This window comes from Anser brachyrhynchus, assembly GCF_964034855.1.
Source record: "Anser brachyrhynchus genome assembly, chromosome: 12".
Taxonomy (NCBI): domain Eukaryota; kingdom Metazoa; phylum Chordata; class Aves; order Anseriformes; family Anatidae; genus Anser; species Anser brachyrhynchus.
In genome coordinates, this window is record NC_137707.1 from 11,371,827 (window position 1) to 11,398,323 (window position 26,497).

Here is a 26,497-nt window from a genome sequence, read left to right on the forward strand (position 1 = left end):
ACCGACTTTGCTGACTGGCTCAGCTTTGGCCTGAACTGGGCCTGATGTGGAGCCAACAGACATCAGCCCTTAACCTCCTTCTAAAGACCACCTCTGTGGCCCCTCACTCCACTAACAAAACCTTCCAGACATATCCAGTACATTTGCACAGGACAATATAAATTGAAGGTAACGTCTGAAATACCTGTTGGTTATCTTCAATTTTACGAGTCTTCAGAGGATCAGAATTTAAGAACTGCAGGAACCTGAAAAAAGGGAAAATAATAAATGTAACAAATGCAAAAGCAAAGTACAATTTATAAATACCACCAATATCTCTAAAATCTAAATTCTAGAAGCAATTCACTCTCAAAATATTTTTCATGCATTATCTATGCTGAGGAGCAAAATCCTCTAACATGACTACAGAAATAAAGAAAACAGTTTTGAAAACTGAAGTCAGTATTTGCTTTTTAGTATCTGAATATAACCCTGAACAATGATTTGTAACAGAAAATTAGTAGCTTTCTCAAATTTAGAGGAAAAAAAATAAAAATCAAACATCACTGTAGAAAGAAATATTTCTTAAAAGTTTCAAGGAATTAAACAACGATTCTTTCCATCAGCTAGATACTGAATTAAAAAACTCAAACAACTCAGGCATATTAAGTATGGGTCAACTGATTTGCATCGTAGTAAATCAAAGCACAGCACCAATCAAATTCAATTAAATATGAATTGAAAATATAAAATCACACTAACAATTGATATAATAAAGCAACTTAACATGTTTAGAGTGCAGAAAAATATTTCCCCATCAAATATTTGCTGCTAAACCATAGTTGAGAAGGAACTACTTTATTGTACTCTGAATAAATATCAACAGCTTCAAACTCCCTTCTTGCCCAAAAATATGCATATGCATTTTTTTCTCTTAAGTGATCAAGAATAGTAACTCAAAACATACACCGCCACCTAAACCTCTGATTACATAACCATTTCAGGTATTTATCACAACGCACCATACCTGTCTGTGTGACCAGCTGACTTTTCCTTGCAAGGCAAGCCCGGAAATACTTTGACAATCTATCAAGAAAAGATGAAAACTGTTTTTTTCTTTGCACTAAAATACTGTTCAAGAAAGTTTTTCTTCCACCTACTGAGGTAAAAGTAGTTTTCTTACTTAACTGTAGGATTTTCCAAGTATTTTGGATTTCTCTTTGTACCAAATTATACGTCTGCCTGATTGAGGAAACAATTTTAATGAAGCAAACCTCAGAAAATTATCTAACTTACTATGGAACAGTATTTTCTTTCAAGCACATGACAAGAACATTGCCCACAAAACAAAACAAAAAAAAAAACACTGGGTCATAGTCATATCTCAAGCAATAGCCCTAACGTGGATCTGAACTATTATGAACACACACTGCTTAGTTCTTAAACATCTTTCTAAAAAAAATAAAAAATGAGAAGTTTGTACACCTCAGACTGGAGGAAAAAACAGGTGAATGCACATGAAGGTAAACTGAACAACAGTGAAAATCCTCAGTGGAATAACCTGTAGCAGACACTATATCCAGACTTATCCAAAAGATACTCAGTTCTGAACTGGGGATTTTCTAACAATCATCTTTTATCACAAGCAATCAACAGGCATGACTTGGTCAAAGATCTGCATCACTCAGGTGGCTGATAAAGGTAATTTGGCATTACACTACTCAACGAATAAGAAGGAACTCCAATAAACGTTAACCATTCTGTAGCATAAAGAATGTTTTGTTTTCAGGGCAGCATTAAAGTTTGCCTTCTTTTATATTTAGAAAACTGAAAGTCCTACTGTAGACAGCTCTTATCTTCATATAACCACAGCAAAGGAGTAAAAAAGGAGGCACAACCTTTTCAAGGATTAGTGTTGTTTTTTTTTTTTTAATGGTCTGCAATTTAAAGAAAAGAAACAACATTCCACTCCAATTTAACGCTATCAACAATTACTACAGTCCCCCAGATCTGTTACATAGAAGAAACAGCTAGAAGACTACAGCATTCCTTATCTGTCCAATATATGCTTAATCAAATTCACCTTTGACAGTTTATTACACGATATGATACTTACAGATTCAGTACTTTCATTTAGATCCCTGCTTGACCTTTGGTACGTCTTTTTAGGAAAAGAACTAGAAACACTATGACCTACAAAGATAATCAGAAATTTTTAAGTTATCTGAACGCATACAAAGCCAATATTGCTATTTACAGTGAGTTGCCACTGATTTGCTGTTTAGTTTCTTCTATCAGTTGCTAATCGCAAGGATTCTAATCACTATAAATGAGACAACTTACAGTAAACCCTACAGTTGTACAAGTACCTCTGTTCAAATAATCCCCTCCAAACTCAAAAACAACAGTAATGCACTACACAAGTAATTCCAGCAATATCTAATGCTATTAAACATATCAACAAATGCCCATGGAACTCACCTCTCATCCTTCCTTTATCTTGTATACTATAAAAAAGTGTTAAAGTATGCCTACGTCTGGTGATTTGATGACTGTTTGTGAAGTCATAAGCATCTTTTGTTAGGATACCATTTGATCAATTGTTGATTCAAACTGAGACAGTAGAGTAGGTTCGTGCTCAATATATCAATTAAAGACACATAGCATATTGTCTATTTGATTGTTTCTGACATACATGGTTCCTACCTGTTTCAAGATTCATTGGTACTTTCTCCTCGAACAGCACTGGCCTGAAAGCAAGTGTAGGATTAACGATTTTTACTGGAAAAGACTCAACATTTAACGACGTCTGGTTCTCTTGATCTTTTGCAGGACTTCCAGTATTCTCTTCAGTTTCCACAAAGCGAGCAAAGTTCTTTGAGACGAGATCATCATTAATGCATACCTAAAAAAAAAAAAAAAATCCTTATTGACCAGAATCACATACTTATTTAGGGTATATCTTTTTTAAGTTTTAAATTATAGCAACACCTAAGCTGATAGACTAGAACTGATAGAAGGCATTAGACTTTATATGTACCTTCAAAGTTATTGCCTATGGCAAAGACCACAGCATTAACAGCCTTTAACACTGAGTGCTCCAAGCAGATGCATGTGAATTATTTTATAACTACAGTACAGCTGCTTAAGTCTGACAGTAACTACAGCAGATTATTGGCAGAAGTTAAACATTTTGACAAGTGGAGCTATTTTTCCCCCCTGAAGGTTTGAGGACTCAGTCTGATTATAGAATTGTTTGGTTTGGAACATACCTTGAAGATCATCTAGTTCCAACCCCCCCGCCATGGGCAAGGACACCTTCCACTGTATCAGGTTGCTCAAAGCCCCATCCAAAGCAAGTATGAACGGGTATTTAAAGACACTTGAATAAAGTAGTTGCAAAATATTCTAAATATAACACAAAAGGTGTGAAAATGCAGTAAATAATTCACATAGCTGTCAATTTGAATTGCTTCCTGTATATTTGTATTTTTAAAGGGACAATCTCATTGCAGGATGCAGAGTAATTCAGCTTAAACAACATCAAATGTTTCCTGAAAAACCTCAAAGACAATATTTGTTTTAAGCAAAGAAAATACTATAATGCTTGAAAACAGGTACCAGATTCTGAAAGACATAGTTTTACTGCGCAGTTCAGTGTTACAACCTCCAAAACAGCTGTGCATTACAGCTCCAGGTAATCGAATGGAATAGCAAAAAATGACCAAACCAAACAAAAACAACAGAAAAACAACACCTCACCCAGGATAATTCTAGTTCATCAAGTTATCTCCAACAACTCCACTTTAAAATGGAAGTGCTCTGGTTTTAACACTAATATCAGTGTTCACACAGTTCTTATGCATTTAATACATTGTTTGGGCCAATTTTTTTAAATTCAAGTTCCATAAAATATTGATAGCCCTAAAATTTTTGTTACTTGCTCTTTTAAAAAATATATTTTTTTTTAAACAGTGAAGAACTTAATGTATTGCTTCAAATTTTAACACATCACTGAAATAAATGTGATTAGGACAATGAGGAAAAAGATGAACGAGGTTATAGTGAGTAGAATTGACTCTGTCAGGTATCCACTGCTGCTCAGCCTTTCACCAGACCAAGTTAGCAGGAGAAGAGCTTTGGGAACACAACATCCATTTTCTGTGAGCCTCATTTGTGATTTTTCTTGTACCCTGTCCTATAATTCTAACAGTTGTAATTAGACCTAAACCAAGCCAAATTGTAAATGATAAATTCATAAAACAAATTACCTTCATCAGAAGTTCCTAAAAATGAAAGAAAAACTTGAAAGGGCAAAAAGAAATTTGCATGAAATAACCTAAATGTGCAGTTCTTATGAGAACGTGTACTTTTTGTTACGCAAGATATCTTTGTGCAATGCTACAGACTTGTACTTCATTTGCCTGCCAATACCTTCAAAACCTTCAAATACCTTCAATACCTTCAAAAATGGAATTTCTGCCTCCTGGAACACCTTCAGAGAGTTACATCAACATACAAACATAAAATAGTGTCTTTAATAAGTTAATGATTTAGCTTCTACTGTAACTGGCAAATGACAAAACTCACTTGCAGATAATGCTTTTCAGTCCTAATCTGATTACAGAGTTATGATTTACATAATAAAGCATACAAATAGGCTTGTAGATATAGAAGTATCTTACCTTTTCATCTTTTATTGTCACATAAAGAATAACATCAAATGTATTATCTTCTACAGCACATAACTTGGCTTTGATTTGTGTAGTTGCTAAATGTAGTAGTAAACAGGAAGGAGAAATATTAACCCCGTATCACATTATCAATATTTTTCAAGCTATACAAAAACATAAATAATAATTAAATGAATGCAACCTATTTGTTTGAAGAAAAACTACTACAAATGTTGTAACTTTTAAATGGAACAAGAATCTAACAAGGCATTAACAGAGCTTGAAAAATGAAGTTGTCCTCAGTCTTTGAAGGAAGATTGAGAACTGAAAAGCATTAATGACCTGTCCACAGAAACTAGTCTTATTCATACACTGAAATTATTTATATACTTATGCATATTTGTGAAATCAAGTTCCATGTTATTATGGCTTCCTATTGACCTTTACTTTGCATAATAATGCATTACACTTGGATGTGTGAAAACCTGTAAATCATGGAAGTGCCATGTTCCATTAGTATGGGAAATTAACAGCCTAAAGACTCTTTACTGTTTTTATAAATTCATCCTCTCCTCCTCAAATATCTGTGTGTAGTATATTGTACTTGCAAATAAGCAGGTAGGTTGTTTTTCAGGTAGAGGCACATAAACAAGATTAGACAAGAACAATAAAGGGCTGCTTTTCTAGCAATGCCAACAAGTGCTCTCACACCAAAATAGAATGCTGGATATGGAAAAGACTGCATGAGCTCCTGAAACACCACACATGGGAAAGGACAACAGACTGGAAAACAAGCATTTCTACTTCGCTAAGTAACTACTTGGAGCAGTAGATAGTTTCTTCCAAGATAGTTTATTCCAAGCTGGCAACTACCTAATCACCTTTAACAATTTATGCAGCATGGTAAAGATGCAAGTCTACACACATTGTTGGCTAAGTCAAATCACACCAAAAAATTTGAGTAACTCCCTTCTCTTTAGAATACTGTGAAAATTTAAAAGGAAGTATGATGAAATATATATTCCAGTACTTCATTTCTCTCACAACTTATTTCCTAAAACAGAAGGGCCAATTATGATTTTGATAGCATATTTACCTTTCAGAAGACTTTGAAAATACTGAGTAGCAGCATTATCCCACCTTTGGGCTGGCCTAGGAAAATAAACACAACCAGTTATCCCACATAATCGAAACTTCAAATGATAATCTGAAAAGTGATGCACGTTCAAAAAAAAAACGTTCTCAGTTCATGCTAAGTCTCAAAAACCGTCTCTAACAGAAACATTAACACAGTCTTACTACTTTGAATGTGACTTCGGTTTTGATGTTTCAGTTCATTAATAAAATGAACTGCCTGAAAATTACGAGATATTGATTTGTCGAAGTATGATGGCTTATATCCAACATAAAATAAGGCAATCAGGAAAAAAAAATAGATTAACTAGAAAGAGTGAGAATCCACTTGTAGAGCAGAACATGTTAATTACTTTAAAAACGTATTGAGCAGTTTTGAACAAGCACTTTACAAACATTGTAAAGACTTTAGGGTCTATAACAGAAAATTAAGTTCTTTACCATCTTCAGCAATTGCAAATACAAAAAAAAAAAGGAATCAAATGTAAAGCATTGTAAACAAAATATAGTAGATATATGTAGAGAACTTCAGTGATCTTTTGATAACTCACAAAGGTGGCCCACTCAAGATGTATGCTATTCCCATCCTAACTAAACTAGTATTTGTTTTGTCAGAGTATCTAAGTAAAATACTGATTCCTCCTTTCAAAGGACAGTATAAAAAAACAAACCTAAATGTCTAACTACACGTAGTTATAAATATTCGTTAATAACATAAATCAAGATAGGTTACTTGCTATAATGCCACATTCCCCCACGATCTGGCAGGTCTTTGACAATAACATCCTAGAACTCAAAGTAAGGACACACAAGCACTTTTCTTTACCACTAGATCCCAGGGAAAACCGTATTCCACTCCTTCAAAACTGGCATAAATATGATAAGGAAAGTACAACAGGAATCCTAAGTATTTCAAGGAGACAGATATAATGGGAAAAACCAAAGTTATCTATAATGTTTATACATTAACAGAACTTCAGTTCAGGCAGAATGCGTAATGACCACAAACAAGATTGTCAGGAATAAGATGAGCACTTGTAAGAAACTGCACATGGATCAATTAGTAGAGGAGCTCATGTGCTGGAATCACAGTTCTGGGATTGTAGATGAAGGGCAACAACTGCCAAAAATTTGTCTGAATTTCTTAGTTTCTAAATAAACATCAAAAGATTCAAATAGATGAATAATAAAACCCAAATCATTAGGCAAGTTCTGTTTATGAATTGCTCTTGTAAAAAAGAAAAAAAAAGATTTTCACATCTTATCTCCTATGTTCTTACTGAAACAGTATCCTCTGAAGAAAAAAATATATTGTGATGAAATTTCACACCTAAGAAATTTATGACTACAATACAGTTGTTAAACTCTACTTACACTATTTTTGCTGTATCTTCACGAAAGTTGATACGCAACGTCACTGGCTTTGTGCAATACAATCTACATTTTTTTGCTCTATATGGGATTTGCATAAATGCCTTCACTGCAACTCGAACACTTAAAAACAAAGCAGAAAATCTCATTTTACAGAGCAGACTTTATTCTCCAGTGGTGTTTCAAACACATGCTTTCATTATCCTATATGCAACAACACATTTCTTCTAGAAGTTTGGCTCCTACAGTGAAACTCCCTGGAACCCCTGTTTTATTTATTTATTTATCTAAGACAGGTCTAAGGAGCAATTAATAAACACATTTGCCCTGAATATGAATACACTTCCCATTTAGTAGAGAAACTATGTAGAGAAACATTTTTAGAGAAACATCAGAAAGGTTTGCAGTACAGTTTAAAGTCTTTTCATGATATTTAGACCTCATACGTTATATATACCATCTGGCGCTGCATATGCCATTTGGCAATTCTTATCTCTGAGTGAGAAACTAGGTATGACTAAAATCAGTGAGAAGGAAATTAATAAATATACTAACATGCATCTGTACTCATTTCCCTAAAAAAAATAATAAATGTTTGTATAGCTATCACTAGAGCCTTGATCTATACGTAATTTCCCCTTATAAATGGTTTGATGGGAGACATTTAGTAACCAGCAAGGCACCACCTATACCGAGCTTTTAAGATAAATATAGTTCTCATTTTTGTTCCAAGTTATTTCATAAATAAAAAGCAGTATATCATGTGTTTAATTCTATTAGAACGTATTTTAAACTCATGGCATTGTCAAGTTGCTCTCTGATACAGGCACATTCAATAAAAAATGTTATTTAACTTAAGATTTTAAAATATTTATTCTAAAATATTTTAAGTTAGCTTTCTTAATTTTATTGAATACTACGAAAATACTTGGTAAAGATTCTTGTACATGAAGTTGGATATTTTATTAAAGAAATGAACCTTAAATATGGCTGAAAGCTGGAAGAGATTTTTTAAGATGCATTTTAAGATTTTAGAAACACATGGTTTCATAGTGGTTTTATTTATTTATCCCTTAATAAGGTATGCTTCAGTAATGTTAACTGACAACCATAAATCTCAATCATATTGAACTGACACTATTCCAGTTTCAAGTCTTTAAGAAAAAGAAAAATAGAATAGAAAACATCTTTTAAAAAATTAACAGAACAAAGACTGGTTTGCATCCACACTGACAAGGGCCCATTACATGGCTAGCAGTTTATTGTGGACCCATGCTTCAATTAAACCAAAGCCTTGTGACTATTAAACTAAATAAACGCTGATAGCCAACAAAATACATTTCAGTGACACTCTCAAAAAAACCAAACACTTACTCCTTTGTTTTAACAAAAGTGTATTTGGCATAATCCACAAGAAAGCATTCTGTTTGATAATGACCTGCACAGTACATGATTGACTTAATAACTGCTCTACACCAGCATTTCAGTTCTTCACTGAAAACCACACAAATCTGAAAAAGAAAGAACAAGACAACAGGTTCTTGTAAACGGAACAAACATCACTGTCTTTTTTCTTAGAGGCAAGAAAACAGTGTTTACGATGCAGCCCCAGTTTACTTTATAAACTGCAAGTGTTGCAGCTTCCTTAGTGATAAAGCTTACAGGTAAGATGATACAAACCATGTAGATGTCCTTTTCTACTACAAAGCAGTAGTCCAAAAAAAAAAAACCAAAAACAAAAACCCACACGTCTTCGATAATTCACCCCCTAAACCAATGCAAATACCATTTTTTTTATTGTACACAACATAGCAATGTCTTTACCTGGCCTTTTTCTAATGTTACTGGCTTTACTTCATCCACATTTTCACAAGATTTGTCATAGAACTGATTCATTTCTGCATTCAGGTTTTTATACTCTATTTCATCAACTATGTAAGGCCCACGTCCTTTCATAGTAACCCAAAAGCAACTCGGATCTTCAATCTGGTGCAAACAGTAGATAAAAAAAAAAAACAAAAAACAAGTAGTATTATCTCCTGCTGAAGTGATAGGGTATTTGCATGAGCATCTGAGCAGTAAACATGAATCTTAAAACCTTTAGCTAGGCCCCTTACATTATAGGAATAGATATTCAGCATAAAGAATGTTAATACGCATAATACATCTTTCATGTTCAGACAATTAGTTCAATAAATGACTTCTAAACTTGTAAGTTTCTTTGGCACTGCAATTAACGACATACGCATTCTGAAAGGTAGAAGCTTTATTTAAATAGTTTGTTAAACAAAATATAGTGAGTTAAGTGCAGAAATATAAACTTTTTACTTCCATAGTATTTTCAGAACATGGAAAAAAAAAAAAAAGCTACCGACAGGCTTTTCTTCAGTCTCAGAGGGTCTATAAGACAGCCAATTTCTTTAAAATAGGGCCTCAGCTTTCTGCTCAGCCTTTGTAAGCATTTATATACCAGTCTTGCAGCTGATAAGTGTACTCACTATTCTGGGAAAAAAAAATGTCCATGATCTCTTCCAGCATTAATTAGAAACCCATTACTACACTCGATTTAAGATTACATAGGATATCTTCCATTTTAGATTTTAGCTGCATCCCTACTATCCTCTTTTGAGAGGAAACCAAGATAAACACATGGAAAGCACGGGAAAATGTATATAATCTGTCAATGACCCCACCATGTGTAAGAAACGACTGCTGAACAGAAATGAAGGCATAATCTTATTTGTAAATCTGACGTCTATAGTTTTATTGAAATAAACACCAAGCCGCTCAACTTTTAAAAATATCAGTGTACCTGTAGTATCATGACTTCCATATTGCCCAGCTACTGAGTCTTCTTTGACGCTACTGTAGGAAAGCAACAGACGTGTGACTATTCTAAAGCACATCTAAAAAGCGTACTTCTAAAGCAGGCCTACATATTTTTGCTACTTGTATAAGCAGCATTAGTCTAGACAACTGATTTACATGTATGGAAGGCTTCTAACCAGCCTTCTTAGTGGGGTTCTATGTTGAATCCCAATGAAGATCTGCCATCCATATTTATTCACATACAACCACATCCATCTTCAGCATGCCACAACATGCTTGTTCTCCTATCTCAACCTACTTGCAGCATATAGCCCATTACCTTACATCCAACAGCCAACAGAAATATCTTGGTTGAAGACTGGGTCTGCTGCAATCTAGCTACTTGACCAAACGATCAGCAAAACCCCAAAAGCTTACATCATTAAAAAAAAAAACACAAATACATGAATCCCAACCTTTGCCAACAAGTTTAGTATAACAGAAATTCTTACTCATTTTTCACAGCACACTTATACTGGAAAAGAACATATCTTTTGCATGCCACTTCGGCACAGCCTCGCACATCACAACACCCCTCATCACAGCAGCGCTTAGCCTACCGCTTCGAAGAATTCACACCATGAGTGAGCAGCTAACAAAATATTTCAGGAGGCAGAAGTCAAGGCAGTGCCCTTCAGCTGGCAGAGCCAGTGCCACACGACCCTCACCCGAGCCAGTGCCCCCGTCCCCACACACACGAGGCCGAAGCACGACCCTCAGCGCGCAGCTCACCCCGCTCAGAAGCCTCCAGAAGCGGCCCGCAGCCCCCCAGTGCGCGTGCGCCGCCCACAGGTGGCGCCGAGGGAGGCGGCGGCGCCTGGCTGAGGTTCGGCCGCCAGAAGCGGGGAAAGGCCGCGGGCAGGGGGCGGCGCGGGGCCGGCCTCGGCTCGCTGAGGGCGGCGGGGTGCCGGTGGGTGTGAGGAGGGAGAGCCCTGCTTTTGCCTTCCTGCTGCTCCTGCTTCAGGGGGGCTTTCCCAGACCCCGAATCCGAAGCGCAGTGTGTGCCTGAAAGGTCTGTAAAAGGAGGCAGCTGGGGAGCCATGGCACCTGGCGCTTCTCTGGTGGAGTTCTGCTATGATAAAAAATACATGCATCCTCACACAGATAGCTGTTGGAAATGTCCCCTGACATCTAGGCCTTACAAAAGTGTTACTTCATTCTTACATCAAGCTCTGTGACAAAGTAGCAACATTTTTATTATTATTATTCCTCTCCTACGCTCCCTTTTCCATTCAGGCTCAATGTTTTTTTCATTGGTGGGACTACCCCCCGTGCTGCCCAGTGACGAACAAACATACCTACTTTACAATCTTACTGATTGTGGAGTCTGTTTTCCTCAAGTCAGTTTGGTGAGCCAGGCAGAAGACGCTCTGCTTGGCTGCGGGATCGATTGCAGAGCGGACGCCCCTAGGTGCACCCCGAGTATTTTCCTCGGAGGAGCCTCCACTCTCAGCTGCTCACTGCAGGAGCAGACAAAGACCTCCTGGAGCTGCGGACATGCACAATACAGGAAGGGCCTGTAAGTCGTACGCATGGCCAGGGCAGCTGGTAAATCGCACAGAGACATCGGGCGTGCAGCATAGTCCCTGTATGGGAGGAGGGTACCCTACAGGCTGACCGACAGAGCGGTCAAGGGAGATTTGGTGACCGATAGAGTGGTCAAGGGGTATTTGCTGACTGATAGAGCGGCTGCTAGCAATCTTGGGAGTAGATCGAGCAAATCCGAGGTTACCGCTGCATCCCCAGTTTTGGGAGCCAGGACGGACCTGCTAATGATTGTACAAGAAGCAGGAGAAGGGTAAGCGGGCCTCTCAAAATTGTGACAAGGTTATCTGGGTAATATTTGCAGCTGCTGGAGGGATATTAATTGGAGTGTTAATAATTGTATGTCTTATTTGTAGATGTCCGGGTATCTCATGTTGAAAGCATTTGTGTAAGTGTATGTGTTTGAGACAAAGTATTGTTGTGAAGTGAGGTACTCCACGAGGAACACAGCCAGAGATGATACAAACAAGTTTGGTTACTCTTTTAAGTGATATATTCTTGTGGTATGAATGAGAAGTGCAAGGGGCCTCTTTGTGTGATTGTGCTGTGTGAGACGCAGCATCGCTGGGAAGCGAGTGCGGAGTTCTGATCCGCAGTTCCGTATTCTCTGCGAGACGACCGGCTGGAGACGAACAAAGCGCATGACAGACTGAAAGGAAGTGTTGTTTTATCCAAGTGTTGACTGGTGGTGCCCAATATACGGGCCTGACGGTGTATTTTTGTTCTTAAATGTTTCTGAGTGCGACAAGGAGGAAGGCGGGAGCATTATCTAAGTAATAGTCTAGAAGTTTTGGTATATTCACTGTGGTGTTTGGTCAGTTTCCCAAGTATCAGGGGGGCTGACTGATTATCGAAGTGGTAGAATGGAGAGAGTCACTTCTTTGGTGGTTCGGGCTTGAGCCCTGGGAATTTGGTAAGAAAGGGGGAAAGCGAATTTATTTAGGAGGAGTTTAACACCTGGCAGACAGAAAGTGGCCTTAGATTGGGAACAACCTATCCCCAATACCTTTTTAAACCCCCGTATTTACAGATACAGGGGAGTGATTTCTTGTTTTGTGTGGGGGCTTACTAACAAAGGGAATGAGAAAAACTGTTGCTGTATGTATGCAAATGAGGCAGGATGAATTGAGACTGATCTCAAAAATATTTGGGAAAAGACCAAGATCTTACACGAGGTAGTTCAAGATGACACCTCGTGGGTTCGAGAATTATGGAACAAACTGACCTCTTGGTTACCCAACTTTTCTTGGCTTAAGCAATTGTTTACAGGAATATTGTTCTTGCTTTTACTAGTATTCTTAACCTGTGTATTGGTACAGTGTGCATTTTGGTGCTGTATGAAAGGACTAGATGATTATGAAACCTGTAAGTGTAACTGAAACAAGCACCAAGTAGAAGCTGGTAAGAATTTTATGAAAACTTTGAATCAAGAAGGAGTGTTATAAGCAAAAGAATTTGCTTAGGATAAAGAAAAGGGGGGACTTGAGACAGGGAACAAGATAAAGGATGGTGATTCCTAGGTCTTAGCTAGCACAATTGTATGTTAACGACCCAAAGATAAGGGAATAAAAGACTGTATGCATAGATAATGGAACCAGCAAGAACTGGCTTGACTGCTGAAGTCTGTCAAAGACATGAAAGGCCAGAAGACAAGCAGCGAGGAAGACTTCTGGCCTTCAACAAAGACCACCAGAGTGTGCCAGACAACGACCACCCAAGGACTCCAGTACGCATACAAATAGAGACGGAACCTATGTTAATGATTCTTCGGAGACCTGGTGAATATACAAGAGACTTACTGGAAACAAAATGAATACGTATTTGTCCCACTAATATAAGCACACTGCCGGTAACTGTTGGCGTGCAAGTTAGGTGGAGCTATCCCCCTTGCGCCCAGCGTGTGTGTGCAGTGCCGAATAAACATACCTGCTTTATAACTATTCCGAGGTTATAGAGTCTGATTTCCGCCAGTCATCCCTCTGCCCCACAGCGACAGGGCAGGGGTTCCACCACCCTCTGGGGGGCATCCCCCCCGTGCCCTTCTCTCTGCCACACCAGGGAGTTACTCCACCAGGCAATCTCCTGCTCACATGCCCTGATGCTCCTTAGTCTCTCCACCTCTTCCTTGAGCTCCGCCACCATGGCGAGCAGCCCTTCCACCTGAGAACAGGCGGTCTCCCCGCTGCCCTCCCCAAGCAGCGACAGGCTCAAGTACTTCCTGCAGCCAAAGGCCTGAACAGCCACGTCTCTGGGCAGGCCCTCCGTCTGGGTCGCCACAGTCTTTTTATAGTGAGCTCTCTGCTTAGTGGACACCCTGGTAGGTGTGTGATCTTGCAGACTGCCAAGAGTTGGTGCAGAGTCCCGTGCCCTGCCATACCAGCTGCACACCGGTGCACAATGCTGCTGGCCCCTCCTTGCTCGCGGTGGGCAGCGACAAGGAATGCAGGTTATAAAAGCAAAGAGCATAAGTGTCCTGGTGTCACTGCAGGAACGCTCCAGCAATGGGGCAAGATCCTAGAAGTGGTCCATGACAGTAGGGTGACTGTAGGAACAAGGCCACCAGCACGAAGCACTCAGGATGTGCAAAAGGTGCAGCTAAAATTATTACCACCTCTGTGAGGAAAGGGGGTGCTGTTTCCAGTCAGGAAGCCTGCCAGAATCTGGCACAGAGTGGTGGAGCTGTACCAGGTCTGTGAGGATGAAAAATTCCCCAGGAAGAAGTCCACAGGTGTCTGTAGAAGCTGGCTTGCCACCACCAACACAATGAGGAGGTTTTTCCAAATCCCAGTCACTGTGCTGGTCATGTGGGAGAGGAGGAAGAGGTTTGTCTCAGGGTTGAGAAAGTTTCATATTCACAGTATGGAAAACTCAATCAACGATGTCTGACTGTCCCATTCCCCGTTCTCTGTGGGAAATTCTAGGGCATTCTGGTGCCCTCTCTCCTGGTAGGACACCAATGAGCTAGGCACTTCTTTCTTAGCTGCTTAAAGAAATTGTGAAGGAAGTTCAGAGAGGTGAAATGATCCCTGACTGTAATGGCCAAGGTGTTCTGCCAGGCAATGGGTATGGAACAGGGTTTAAGGGAGGGAATTACTTGTACCTCCTGTTAGACAGCCACACTCTGAGAACAAAGCACACTCCTAATGTCGGTCTCTCCCATGTTCAGAGAGGAAAGGTCAGGATTTACTTCAGTCTGCTTCAGACCACACACCCCAGGAGAGATCCTGCTGCCTTTTAGGAGCTGTCAGCCCTGAGGCCTTGGAGACATCTCCAGGGAGCCCCATGGGACAGAGCAAGTGATGCCATGGTCAGGTCCTCTGCTGCTGAGCTGCTCTGGGCTCCTGGGCTGGAGGGAGCTCCTGGCAAACCGGCAGCACTGCAGACAGACAGCTCTGCCCAGGAGCAGCTCCTCTGCACAGCACAGCAGGGCTAGGGACACTGCTGCTGGTTACAAGGGGAGAGTATAGGAGAGAGGTTAAAGTCTGTGAAGAGTGCAACAACAGAGGACAGCGTGTGGCAGGACAAAGCTGCAGGCTTGTTACACCATGAGTGAGTCTCTGGCAGCAGGGCAATGCAGATGGGGTTGCACAAGGGGTCTTCTAAAGCTGGCGCATCCAAGGGCTGATAGCTTATGTAACGATGACTGTCCCTCTTTCTCCTGGGTGGAGTAGAAGAGGCTCTAGAGAATGGCATTTCTGAGGGGTTTTCAGTACAAAAAAGACAGGGATCTCCTGGAAAGAGTACAGCAGAGGGCCACAAAGATGACACAGTGCCTGGAGCATCTTCCCTATGAAGAAAGGCTGAGAGACCTGGTTCTGTTGAGCCTTGAGAAAAGAAGACTGACAGGGGATCTTGTTAATGTTTACAAATGCCTTAAGTGTGGGAGACAGAGGGATTTGGCCAACCTCTTTTCAGTGGTTTATGGGGACAGGACAAGGGCAATGGCCAAAAAATGGATCACAGGAAGTTCCGCACCAACATGTGAAAGAACTTCTTCACGGTGAGTGTGACGGAGCACTGGAAGAGGCTCCCCAGGATTGCTGTGGAGTCTCCTTCTCTGGAGATATTCAAGGCCTGTCTGGATGCCTACCTGGGCAACCTGCTATAGGAAACCTGCATTGGCAGAGGGGTTGGACCCGATGATCTCTTGAGGTCCCTTCCAACCCCTACAGTTCTGTGATTCTGTGATTTTCAAGAGGAAAGGCAAGGCATGGACTACCTGAAGGGGCAGACACTTCCTGGAGCTTGGGCTTTCAGATTCCTGCTGTGGAGGGGAGACAGGTTACATGAGTTGTCAGGATTGTACAGGAGACTGAGACTCCTAGAGAATTGCAGTTGCAGATCAATATGTCAGTGATGAACTTCAGAGAGTCCCCTCACACCCCTCAGCCTACACGCTGCATGCTCACCTTTCTGGTCCCCTCAGGGTTTTTCTCATATGGTCATTAGGATCTGCAAATGCCGTGATGCCCATAGACAGTGTCCTGTCCTCAGAAGTTGTCTGCAGGGCAAAGCTGAGCACAGGGCGTGCGGGATGGGATCTGTGAACACGTCTGTGAGGACAGGAGGAGACGTGGAGACAGAGAAACAGCTCCTGGCAGGGACAGCTTCAGGCAGCAGAGACATGGGCAGGCAGTGAGAGAGAGCTGCCACCAGAAGCATTTCTTCATGTTTCCCCTCCTCTTCCTGCCTCCTCTGTCCCCATCAAGCCTGAAGGCTCTGGGCACTGCACGTGTGTGTGTGTGTGTGTGTATGCTGCTGTTCAGGACACTCCATCATCAAGACATTGGAGTCTTTCCCTGGGGGGTCCTCCTGGGCTGCAGGCTGCCCTCCACAAAGGCACAGTTCTCCCATAGCATCTCTGTGCTCTCCAGGAGATCCATGGAGAAGACACCTTGGTGCTAAGGCCATGGAAGTGACACTGGGCAGCTGCAATGAGCCCTTTGGGTGGAAATGAGCCCTGCTTGGGAGGAAGAGCTGAGTGAAGCCCTCCTCAAGTGCGATGAGACAGGTGAGGGATTTGGAGATCTGAACTTGGAACCTGGCTTCCTCTGATCTCAGCAGTGTCCAGGTTCTTTGCAGGGAAATGTCTGAGTGTGATCTTTGCCCAGCTCAGAGAGGTGCCAGGAGTGGGCAGCTGAGGCCAGGACTGATGTATAAACCAGCTCTCCTCACTCTGGCCTCAGGAACAGTACCTGCGCCTCACAAGACCTACATGGTTTCATTTGCAGTGCAGTAGAGATGCCCAGGATTTCTGCCTTAAAAACACTTCCCAATGTTTGGTGCAGCCACAGGAACAAAACATACAATCCCTACAGCCCTGTTCAGAATTTGGTTGAATCAGGAGTGACAATGCTAAAAAGCTCTTTGATATGGTAAGTGGATTTATGCTGAGATCATCCTCTGCTTTTATTTAACGGTTGCTGCTAAACAGTCCCCATTAAACCGCCCTGCTCCCAGTAACACCCTCAGATACTATCAAACAGAGGTCATGTAAGGCACCTGAAAAAGTTCTTCTTGGAAGGTTAAAGGCAGTTTGGGGGATTTTGATAAGAAATTGAATTAGTTTAGAAACCGATTACTCTCCTAACCTCTCACTGCCTTTTCCTCTCTGGACAGATCCCCACATCCAGAGGCAGCAAATGTCCAATGGCAGCTCCATCACTGAGTTCCTCCTCCTGGCCTTTGCAGACACACGAGAGCTGCAGCTCCTGCACTTTGGGCTCTTCCTGGGCATCTACCTGGCTGCTCTCCTTGGCAATGGCCTCGTCATCACAGCTGTAGCCTGTGACCACCGCCTCCACACCCCCATGTACTTCTTCCTTCTCAACCTTGCCCTCCTTGACATGGGCTCCATCTCTGTTACTATGCCCAGATCCATGGCCAACTCCCTCTGGGACACCAGGGCCATCTCCTATGCAGGATGTGCTGCCCAGGTCTTTCTCTTTCTCTTTTTGATTGTAGCAGAATTGTGTCTTCTCACTGTCATGGCCTATGACCGTTACGTTGCCATCTGCAAGCCCCTACACTACAGGACCCTCCTGGGCAACAGAGCTTGTGCCAGTATGACAGCAGCTGCCTGGGGCAGTGGCTTTCTCAATGCTGTCCTGCACACAGCCAATACATTTTCACTACCTCTCTGCAAAGGTAATGCTGTGGACCAATTCTTCTGTGAAATTCCCCAGATCCTTAAGCTCTCCTGCTCACACTTCTACATGAGGGAAGTTGTGCTTCTCATGGTTAGTGTCTGTTTAGCTTTTGTTTGTTTTGTTTTCATCTTTCTGTCCTACGTGCAGATCTTCAGGGCTGTGCTGAGGATCCCCTCTGAGCAGGGAAGGCATAAAGCCTTTTCCACGTGCCTCCCTCACTTGGCCGTGGTCTCTCTGTGTCTCAGCACTGCCATGTTTGCCTACCTGAAGCCCCCCTCCATCTCTTCCCCATCCCTGGACCTGGTGACAACAGTTCTGTACTCAGTGCTACTGCCGGCAGTGAACCCCCTCATCTACAGCGTGAGGAACAAGGAGCTCAAGGATGCCATACAGAAAGTGATTTCATGGATGTTTCTCAGTTGTGATAAATTTCCCATCACTCTATGCTAATGATTCTCAAGTTATCCTATGTCTGGACTGTACTTTGTGTTCATTTTGTTCTTTGTTTCTTTCTTTCTTTTTTTCTTCCTTTGGATTCCATTTGGATTTTTATTATCAGTACTGCTGTTGATATTATTTTGTAGTAATCTGTGGTACTATGTTCCTATGTTTACGTTTGGATTCATCTAACTTCTCCTGAGGAATCAACTTTCTCTGTCTCACCTGAAGCCTCTATAAAAGTGTGTCTAACACTGTGTCAGAGCCGCTGCCCTCCTATCGTGTCTGTAATTAAATGGAATCTCTCCAGCGCAGTGCCTGAAGTCTGGGCTCTTCTTCCAATGATGGTATTAACAAGCTCAAGCTATTTCACCCAAATGGGTGAACACCCACCCTAGGTTTGTTTATAGTTGGATTTAGAAGACAAAAGATCATATTGATGTTGGTAGCCACTGGAGACCCAGGGATGGATTGAGAAGTCATCCATAGGTGTCCCATGACAGTGCAGATTGTGAATGGTCACTGAGCTTCATTCCCTGGGCACATGTTACATGCAGATGATGTCTTCAACGAGTGAAGTGTGGAGCAGCCTGGAGAGGCTGGGGGATCTCCAGGGACTGTTTTTCCATGGGTAGGCCAATGGCTGGAGCCCCACAAAGTGAAAAATCACCCAGAGTGGACTCACCCAAAGATAATGTGCTAAGCTGAGGTATCTGCAGGGAATGAGGACTCTGCAATTTCCCACAATGGGGAGATTGTGCCCACAGTAGGCACAGGTAGACCTGAGATATGTGGGAGCTGGCTGAGGAGCCCCATGGCCCCGATTTCTGTTCTGTCTTGGTGAGCGAGCATGGTGAAAGCAGAGAAAGTGAAGGTAGAGAATCATAGAAGCATAAAATCATGGAATCATAGGAGGGATTGGGTTGGAAGGGACCTCTAAAGACCATCTAGTCCAACTCCCCTGCCATGCACAGGGACATCTTTCACTAGAGCAGGTTGCTTAATGCCCCATCAAGCCTCTTGAGGTCCCTCTGGACACCACCCCTTCCTCCTGTCATGTCAACTACACCACTCAGCGTGGTGTCATCTGCCTGCAAGCATCAACCCTGAAAGTTTTGGACACTCTCCAGGGTAGTCACTTAAGCCTCTCTATTGTTGAGAGGACCAAAGCAGTGTAGTCTTAAACTGGAGAAAACAAGGATCCTAATAACAGAAACTATAACAGAACAGCTAATGAAAGATTTATGTGAAGGAACACACTTTGGTGCTGATGCCATGGTAGATAGCCTGAAGCACTTTCCAATTGGACCAAAAATGCAAACGATCGCAAACCGAATAGTGCAAAAGTGTCCTGTATTCTGTGCTAACAACCCCAAGATCCAACCAAAACCACCACCAGGGGAGATAAGAAAAGGGATGAAACCTGGGAAGTATTGGCAAGTGGACTTTTCCGAATTGCCTAGACAAGGATCATATCGATATCTTCTAGTACTGGTGGACACACTCACTGAATGGCCAGAGGCCTTCCCATGCTAATCTAATAAAGCTAGGGAGGTCATAAAGCCTTTACTGAAAGAAGTAATCCCACGCTTTGGAACACCAGAGGGATTTTCCTCAGACAATGGACCTCATTTTATATCACAAGTAGTTCAAGAAATATCGGGAGCGTTACAGATTAAGGTGGATTTACATACTACTCTGAGACCACAATCAAGTAGACAAGTGGATGAGTAGAAAGAATGAATCAAACACTAAAAAGGCAGTTAACTAAAATTTGGCAGGAAGCTCAGCTAAAGTGGCCAGAAGCCCTACCAATAGCTTTTTTTGAGAATTAGGATAGCCCCCAGAGCTAGAGAAGCCAGCTGAGTTGGAGCTTGCTGAGGAACCCGGGGGCCCCAATTCAGTTTGTTCTGTCTTGATGAACTGGCATGGTGAAGGCAGAGAAAGGGACACCATAGTCCAGGCTGGGGATCACCTACTGTATAGAATTATAGGATCATAGAATCATCGAATCATAGGAGAGATTGGGTTGGAATGGACATTTAAAGACCATCTAGTCCAACTCCCCTGCCATGCACAGGGACATCTTTCACACGATCAAGTTGCCTAATGCCCCATTCAACCTGGTCTTGAACACTTCCAGGGATACGGTACCCACAACTTCTCTGGGCAACCTGGTCCAGTGCCTCACCACCCTCATGGTGAAGAATTTCTTCCTTACATGTCCTTTTGATGCTGGGTGCCCCAGAGCTGGATGTAGTACTCCAGGTGGGGTCTCACAAGAGCAGAATAGAGGGGGAAAATCACCTCCCTCGACCTGGTGACTACTCTTCTTTTGATGTCAGCCCATGATATTCGTTGGCTGTTTGGGCTGCAAGGACACATTGCCAGCTTATGCCAAGCTTTTCATCCACCAGGAACACCAAGTCCTTCTCTGCAGGGTGGCTCTCAGTATACTCACTGCCCAGCCAGGATTCGTGATTGGGATTACCCTGACCCAGGTACAGGACCTCATGTTTTTGAACTTCGTATGGTTCATGTGGGCTCACTTCTCAAGCCTCTACAGGTCCCTCTGGATGGCATTCCTTCCTTCTGTTGTTTCAACTGCACCACTCAGCTTGGTGTCATCTGCCTGAAAGTGTCAACCCTGAAAGATTTGGATACACTCCAAGAAAGTCACTTAAGCCTCTCTTTTATTGGGAAGACCAAAGCAGGACAGGCTATCTCAATGTACTCTAGTACGCAACATCAAGGGACAATCAGTTCCCTCTTCCAACTGGCTGTGGTCCTGTTCCTCTGGCCAGTATGCTGTAGGACTTCCTTGGTGCTAGCTCATGTTTTCCCTAAACTCAGCTGAGACCATCCAGGGCATTCCCTGCCAAGATACTCCCCAAACTGGCGACAGCCCAGTGTCAGACTGCTTTGTGGCAGACACCAGGGATTTCACCTGATCATTGTGATATTACTACTATAATAGCTGTGTTCAGCTTTGGGACCCCCAGCACAAGAAGGACATGGGTGTTTTAGAAAAACTCCAGAGAAGGGCCACAAAGATCACAAAATCATAGAACCATTAGGGTTGGAAAAGACCTTCAAGATCATCTGGACCAACCATCACCCTACAACCAATGTCACCCACTAAACCATGTCTCTAAGCACCATGTCCAACCTTTCCTTGAACATCTCCAGGGACTGTGATGCCACCACTTCCCTGGGCAACCTGTTCCAATGCCTGGCCACTCTTTCTGAGAAGAAATTTCTCCTAATTTCCAAACTAAACCTCCCCTGGCACAACTTGAGGCCATTCCCTCTAGTCCTATTGCCAGTTATCTGTGAAAAGAGGCCAACCCCCAGCTCCCCACAGCTTCCTTTCAGGTAGTTGTAGACAGCAATAAGGTCTCCCCAGAGCCTCCTCTTCTCCAGACTAAACAACTACAATTCCCTCAGCCGCTCCTCATAAGATGTGTTCCTGGCCCTTCACCAGCTTCATAGCCCTTCTCTGGACACATGCTCCAGGGCCCCGATGTCCTTCTTGTAGTGAGGGGCCCAAAACTGAACACAGTACTCAAGGTGCAGCCTCACCAGAGCAGCGTACAGGGGGATGATCACCTCCTTGGTCCTGCAGGCTACACTATTCCTGATACAAGCCAGGATGCCGTTGGCCTTCTTGGCTACCTGGGCACACTGCTGGCTCATGTTCAGGTGAGCGTCAATCAGCACACCCAGATCCTTTTCCTCTGCACAGCTTTCCAGCCACTCTGCCCCAAGCCTGTAGCGCTGCATGGGGTTGTTGTGACCAAAGTGCAGGACCCGGCACTTAGCCCTGTTGAACCTCATCCCATTGGCCTCTGCCCATCAACTGGACCTGCTGCAATACGCGTCTGCCCTGGAACCGATCACCTTGAGTCTCTGCAGCTGATAGGCCACCATGAGGAATGTAGCAGGCAAAGGGGCTGTGAGGTCATTTTTAGTGAAGTAGGTCAGAGGTCAGCCCTTGACTCCTGGCTGGGATCTGTGCATTTAGGCTCACATTTGCCAGTGTTCCTGATAGTCCAGCAGAAGGTGTATGGTTGGCATAGTGACTATGCAATCTCCCTTGCCTGAGTAACTGATAAGCACATACAGGAAGACTTGATTACAGGTTGTCATAATCCTTCCACGTGAGTACATGACTGCACAGCTGGAGGCACACGGCTTGGTTATGTCTATCCTACAAGCTTAAAGGCCAGCAGTAGGCCCATAGCTTGGGAGATGTTTGTGAGGCAACTTCTGCCTGGTTACATGATAGACCACAGGAAGGCTGGTGGGTTGGGACACCTGTCTGAGGAGAGGTTTTTGAGATGGTGATGCTTGGCTTAGTAGTAGAAAACAGTAGGAAAAAGATAAACAGTCACAAGGTGTAGCTATAAATGTGGGGAGTGGGAACGAGGAAGAAAGAAATGTCCCTCAAAGGAGAGCACTGTGGTGCCAGAGGTCACCCAAAGGGAGTCTGGGGTCAGACCATGGCTATGTGTTTCAAGGAACAGTCAGTGAGAGTTCAGCAACATTCATGAATGTATGGAAATGCCCTGGTGTGAGCAGGGTGGGGAAAGGAGATGGGTGTCTACAGGATGCAGGGAAACAGGAGCAGGTGTGGGACAGTGTAGGTCAGCTTACAGAGGAGATGGCAGAGGGCACTGGCAAGGCTGGAGGCCCCAACAGGACAGAGGTCTTTGTCCCCTTGGCTATGGGTGATGTCTCTGCCACTGTGGCCTATGAGGAGACACGTTGTCCTCGTGACACTGGGGCCTCGTTGCCTCCTTGCCACTCTGTGGACAGGCCCTGTGGTGTCACACCCTTTTCCTTCACCCACCATCACATACCCCACATCTCACTGCCTCATGGGTGTGGGACAGGACTTCTCTTCCCAGGGCTGTGGTCAGGGTTTGACCTTTCTGCTCTGTCCAAACCAAGGCTTTTCTCAGCACCACAGCCACCTGCACAGTGCCCTCGTCTACCTGTAATCATGGCTTCCAGCCAATCTGCTCTATCAATTCCATGGGGAAGCTTTGTCTTTAATGACCTTCAGTGGGGCCAATTTAATGCTCCAAGAAACTTGAGCTCCTTGAGAGATTTCTTCAATCTTTTCTCAGTATCTGAGGTACCAGAGCACCAAATACACCATAGGGTCATTAAAACGCAGAAAGGCCTAACAAGCTCTGTCTCGACAATTTTCTTCAAGCCTTTAAATCTTGTACACCTAATTAGTGAGGTTCTGGGAGGGTAGTTAAAGAGGAAAACTTCAATGAGCACTTGATAAACAGGTATTTTTCACTGGTCTTCAGTTTAGGCAAATAGTGACAGCAGCATTCCCTAATTGGTGCTTCTCCTAAGGAGGTCTGGCTAGGTTGGAAAAGCAGTATCTTGAAGCCAGTCACTGGATGGACAACCTTGCTCCTCACCTTACCAGGACAGCCATTTCTCTCATTGGCCACCTGGGGCTTGCATCACTTTTCCTTACACCAGACATCTCCGCTGAAATCAGCAGCCAGATTTCACTGCTCCTTTGCTCCAAATCCCACCTGCTTTCCTTAGAGAACTGGCTGCACACAGTCACAGAATGGTTTTTCTTATTTTAAAACAAGTAACAGTAAAACATGAGACAATTTACCAAAAAATAAAACATACTCCTCAGCTTTATGACTCCAGTGAGGTTCTCCTACCCAAAAAGGATAGCTCTACAGTATTGTATACTGATAGATAGAAAATTATAAATATTAATATTAATATTAATTAATGTAATAGCAATTACATTATAAATGATGAGGAGCTGAATAAGGACAAATTTAGATAGACTGCTGAAAGTGGCTGATACAGAACCCATCAGCCAGCTTTTAACCCAGCAAAGAGTGTACCTGTTCAAGCCATGGGCTGCCAGCTTCTTCAGGAGAATATTGTGGGAGACCATGTCAAAGGTTTTGCTGAAGTCTAGGTAGACTACGTCAACAGCCTTTCCCTCATCCACCAGGTGGGTCACCTGGTCAGAGAAGCAGATGAGGTTGGTCAGGCAGGACTTGCCTTTCATGAACCCATGCTGACTGGGCCAGATCCACCTGTTGTCTTGCACATCTTGTGTGATTGCACTCAAGATGATCTGTTCCATAACCTTCCCTGGCACCAACGTCAGCCTGACAGGCCTGTAGTTTTTCAGCTCCTCTTTATGACTTCTTACAGATGGGCATTACATTACCAAGTCTCCAGTCATCCAGGACCTCTCTGGATGACCATGACTGCTGATAATGGAAAGAGGCCCAGCAATCACAACCACCAATTCCCTCAGCACCCTTGGATGGATCCCATCTGGCCCCAGGGACTTGTGACAGTCCAGGTGGATCAGCAGTCTCTGTTTCCACCTGAACTGTGGGGGGTCTCTTCTGTTCCCTGTCCCAGACTTCCAGGCTGGGAGGCTGAGAACATCAAGGATAAGTGGTCTGACTAGTAAAGACAGATGTAAAGAAGGCATTAAGAGCCTCAGCCTTTTCCTTATCCTCAGAAGTCGTGTTCCCCCCTGCATCCAGTAAAGGATGGAGATTCTCCTTGGCCCTCCTCTTACTGTTAATATATTTGTAAAAACATTTTTGTTATCCTTCACCATAGTGGCCAGGTTGAGCTTGTGCTGGGCTTTGGCCTTCCTGATTTTTTTCCCTACATATGCTGGCAACTTCCTTGTACTCTCCCTGAGTTGCCTGCCCCTTCTTCCACTGGACGTTAAGCTCTCTTTTTCTCCTGGAGACTCAGCAAAAGTTCCCTGTTCAGCCATGCTGGTCTTCTTCCCCACTGGCTCATCTTACAGCACACAGGAACAGCCTGCTCCTGCGCCTTGAAGATCTCCTTGAGGAGCGTCCAGCCTTCCTGGACCCCTCTGCCCTTCAGGACTGACTCCCAAGGGAACCTCCCTACCAGTGTCCTGAACAGTTCAAAGTCTGCCCTCTGGAAGTCCAAGGTAGCAGTTTTACTGACCCTTCTCCTGACTTCACCAAGAGTAGAGAACTCTACCATTTTGTGATCACTCTGCCCAAAACAGCTCCTGACCACCACATCTCCCACCAGTCCTTCTCTGTGAACAGCAGGTCTGGCAGGGTACCCCCCCAGTAGCTTCACTAACCATCTGAGTCAGGAAGATGTCTTCCACACACTCCAGGAACCTCCTAGACTACTTCCTCAGGTCTGTATTGTATTTCCAGCATAAGTCTGGGAAGTTAAAGTCCCCCATGAAAACAAGCACTGGTAATCGTGCGACTTCTGCCAGCTGCTTGTAGAATGCCTCATCCGTCTCTTCATCCTGGTTTGGCAGTCTATAACAGACCCCCACCAGGATGTCCACCTTGGTGGCCATCCCTCTGATCCTTGTCCACAGGGACTATACCTTATCATTTCCAAACCCAAGCTCAACAACATCGAAACACTCTCTAATATAGAGAGCCACACCACCACCTCTCCTTTGTTGCCCATCCTTTCTGAAGAGCTTATGGCCATCCATTGCAGCACTCCAGTCATGGGAGTGGTTCCACCACATTTCAGTGATGGTGACATCATAGTTTGCCTGCTTCACAATGGCTTCCAGCTCCTCCTGTTTGTTGCCCACGCTGCGTGCATTAGAGTAGATGTACTTCAGTTGCACCACTGTCCTCACCCCCAACCCTGGCATTGCTCCCCCAGGCTCATTTCTATCAAGCCTCATTTCATCCCCTTCCCCCTTTGTACCTAGTTTAAAGCCTTTTCAAGGAGCCTGGCCAGCTCCTGGGCTATGATCCCCTTCCCCCTTTGAGACAGGTGGGACCCGTCTGCAGTCATCAGGCCAAGTGCTGAATAAACCTCCCAATGATCAAACAAAAAAACAAAATTCCTGTGATGGCACCAGCCTCTCAGCCATGTATTTATCATCTGGTCTTTCCAGGTCTGCTCAGTATCCCTCTCTGCCACTGAAGGGATAGAGGAAAACACCACCTGTGCTCCCACTCCATCCGCTAACTGCACTCCAATACCATGAAGTCCCTTTTGATAGCCTTCAGGCTTCTCTCAGAGATTTCATTTCTGCCAGCCTGAATAATCAGTAAGGGATAATAATTGGAGGGGCCAACCAGGCCAGGAAGTTTCCTGGTAACTTCCCTGACCTGGGCCACAGGCAGGCAGAAGACTTCCCTACAGGTAGAGTCTGGCCAACATATGGGGCCCTCTGTTCCCCTCAGAAGGGAGTCGCCTATGACAATTACCCTTCTTTCCTTCTTGGTGGAGGAAGTCTTGAGGTGTGGAGTTGACTTCCTTGCCCTAGACAACCTCCTGTGTGTGGACCTTCCCCCA

At 43.4% G+C, this 26,497-nt stretch overlaps 2 protein-coding genes across 6 annotated transcripts in view; one reads left to right on the forward strand and one right to left on the reverse strand.

Moving 5' to 3' along the window:
* The window catches only part of TDRD12 (tudor domain containing 12), a 68,592-nt gene extending 57,699 nt beyond the window's left edge, over positions 1-10,893 (reverse strand). For 3 of the 5 annotated variants that reach the window (XR_013938458.1, XM_080552723.1, XM_080552724.1), the window contains exons 1-11: positions 10,586-10,726; positions 9,970-10,022; positions 8,982-9,143; positions 8,532-8,668; positions 7,161-7,280; positions 5,749-5,804; positions 4,665-4,750; positions 2,686-2,884; positions 2,096-2,172; positions 1,007-1,065; positions 185-245 (exon numbers count right to left, since the gene is read on the reverse strand). Coding sequence is in view for 4 of the 5 variants with exons in the window: in XM_080552723.1 (XP_080408849.1) it covers positions 185-245; positions 1,007-1,065; positions 2,096-2,172; positions 2,686-2,884; positions 4,665-4,750; positions 5,749-5,804; positions 7,161-7,280; positions 8,532-8,668; positions 8,982-9,143; positions 9,970-9,990 (978 nt within the window). In the remaining variant the exon portion in view is untranslated. The other 2 variants (XM_080552721.1, XM_080552722.1) reach the window with 2 other exon arrangements.
* A 154-nt stretch (positions 10,894-11,047) lies between these two features.
* LOC308176677 (olfactory receptor 14C36-like) lies at positions 11,048-23,505 on the forward strand. The gene is made up of 2 exons (XM_080552763.1): positions 11,048-14,392; positions 16,445-23,505. The coding sequence occupies exon 2, from the start codon at positions 17,213-17,215 to the stop codon at positions 18,167-18,169; it is 957 nt and encodes a 318-aa protein (XP_080408889.1). The 5' UTR covers positions 11,048-14,392; positions 16,445-17,212; the 3' UTR covers positions 18,170-23,505.
* The last annotated feature ends 2,992 nt before the right edge of the window (positions 23,506-26,497 follow it).